Source organism: Mus caroli, chromosome 1 (genome assembly GCF_900094665.2).
Source record: "Mus caroli chromosome 1, CAROLI_EIJ_v1.1, whole genome shotgun sequence".
Taxonomy (NCBI): domain Eukaryota; kingdom Metazoa; phylum Chordata; class Mammalia; order Rodentia; family Muridae; genus Mus; species Mus caroli.
Window position 1 is genome coordinate 164,506,910 of NC_034570.1, and position 2,555 is coordinate 164,509,464.

The 2,555-nt window shown below is 37.8% G+C and overlaps 1 protein-coding gene across 1 annotated transcript in view; it reads right to left on the bottom strand.

The window, feature by feature from the left end:
• Window positions 1-261: 261 nt before the first annotated feature.
• LOC110296477 (putative olfactory receptor 10J6) overlaps window positions 262-2,555 on the bottom strand; it is an 8,355-nt gene continuing 6,061 nt past the window's right edge. Inside the window, 1 exon segment of the mRNA XM_021165181.1 lies at window positions 262-397. Within this exon segment, the coding sequence (XP_021020840.1) occupies window positions 262-397 (136 nt within the window).

Sequence of the window (2,555 nt, forward strand, 5' to 3'; positions counted from 1 at the left end):
GTGATTTGTGTTTTCATATGAAGCTAAAAATCGTTCTTTCAAGTTCTGTGAAGAATTGTGTTGGAATTTTAATTGAGTCTATAGACTGGTTTTGATAGGATGAACATTTTTACTATACTAACCTACCAGTCCATGAGCACAGAAGATCTTTCCATCTTTTGCTATCTTCCGTTCCTTTCAGTGCTTTCAAGTCTTTATAATGCAAGTCTTCCATCTGTGTGGTTAGAGTTTATCTAAGAATTTTTACATTATTTGAGGTGACTACCACATTAGTTTTAAAACCATGTATTGTTCAGTTAATATTAACTTTTTATAACTTTGTTTCTTTTGTGAAAACAAGGGTGTTGTCCTAATGAGTGCAATATAAGAGCTACACAGCAGAGGTTTCTCCACAGAGATGAAGGTTGCTGATCTCCCACTACTGGAATTGTCCAAGAAAAGCACAATGGAGAAGCTTATTGTGGGCATCTTGCTTCTCTCTGTTCTTTCAGGAAGTGTATCAGAAACAGGTAGGTCCTGAGCCAAGCTGGAAAGTTTTCCACATCCAGAACATAGGGAGGTCCAACACCTTTTGCTGTTGTGGTTCTCAAGAAACTGTGAGTGAATGGTGTGTGGAAGTTACTTACTCTGTATATGATCCAAACTTAGCAGCTTGAAAGAGTGATCATTTACTGCCTCATGTCTCTTTTACAACAGAAAACAGAGAATTCCCTAGCTCCTGTTCCCGAGTACAGGTCTCTATGGCATTGCAGTCTTTTAACCCAGGTTGTAGCATTGTCGGAAGGTTCCAGTGCAGAAGGTCTGCTCTCAAGCTTACTTGTATGGTTAATCAATTTCAGTTCATTTCAAGATGCTGGCCAGGGAATCTGAGTTCTTCATTGTCTGTTGACCGTAGACCACTCTTAATTTCCTGTCACTGAGGCCCTTTCTACAAAATAGCTGCCACATGTAGCTAGAAGAAATGTCCAGTTCAGAAGCCACAGCATTTTGATAATCAGATCTTAGAAATCCTTCCATTGTGTCCCACTTCTGCCAGTGAATCAGACCTTACCCCAAGGGAAGAGAATTAAGTCACATGTTAAAAACTACCACATATATTGATGATTAATGGTATACCTTACTATACTAGTGTGTAAAGAAGTCTCTGAGTTCAAGAAAGGAGAATGGCATTTGTTTCTCAGATGAGAGCACCGTAACTTTTCATTTAAGAGAACAACAGGATAGGAAAAGATGCTGTAAGGGCAGGTGAGGTCCATGAAGGCCTTCAGACACAGGGTGAAGTTCTGCAGTGACTTTTTCATCTGCAGGATCAGAAACACATAGGCAGTGAATGATTCTTAATAGATATAGATATAGATGATATAGATACAGATATAGATATAGATGATATAGAGAGATAGAGATAGAGATAGAGATAGAGATAGAGATAGAGATAGAGATAGAGATAGAGATAGAGATAGAGATAGACATACATACATATATATGTGTATATATATGTGTGTGTATATGTATGTTGATATATATATACATATGCATGATCTATATCTCGATACATATATACATTTATACACACATGCGCACACAACACACACACATATGTGTGTGTTGTGTGTGTGTGTGTGTGTTTGTAAAGGGGATGTTTACTCTCTCATTCCTTTTAAACACTTAATTGAGGTAATATAAGAGGAAAGAAGAAATCTTGGAAGGAATTTGGACTTTAAACCAGAAACCCATCTCTGTAGAATAATTGGACAACTGAATGACCATGGTGAAGTGGTAGGACTCTATGCCTCACTTCTTCACCAATACAATGGATATAAATAATACCCACCCAATAAATGCTGCTGAGGTCAATTAAGGGAAGAATGAACTTTGTGATGCGTATATGAAACGAGCTTTTTTATTACCAAAGAAGCTACTTTCCTGTTTTGACAGCTTTATATTTTTTTTTCTCACTGCTACCAGTAAGAAAACTTGATGCTCATTTCTCCACACTGCAGCGTTACTGTCAGCAGAGAGTTATAAGTTATTTCAGGTTATCTATGATATTTTGCTTCAAGTTTGGATCCTGACAAGGTTACAAACAGGGAGATAATTGATCACAGGACATAAATACATGGTTTACACTCCAATCTTCTGAGCCCTGTTGTGTTGACAGGAATTTAGCTCGCTCCCCCCCCCCCCCGCCTCACACATACCTCTTTCTTACACTCAAGCCAGCCCTCTTTTCTGGACCTGTTCCTCCATTCCAGTTCTCCAGGGGTCCAGAGTATAAGCATTGCTTAAGAAGCCCTTGTACCTTAGGAAATAGAGTTCACGCTGTTTTCCTATTTCCTACTATGAAGCAAAACTAACTCAATTCAAGACTTTATAATATTTCTAGGCCATGTCTCCTCTGATTCAGTTTGTCATTATTCTCCAGTTTATTTTCCAGACTGCAGCATTTGTTAAATTTACTTTTCTGAACCAGAAAAGAATCATTCTATAATAATTAGTTTCATCTTTTTGAATGGCTCTCAAGACAAAATAAATCCGTAGTAAATAGTTCCTTGATC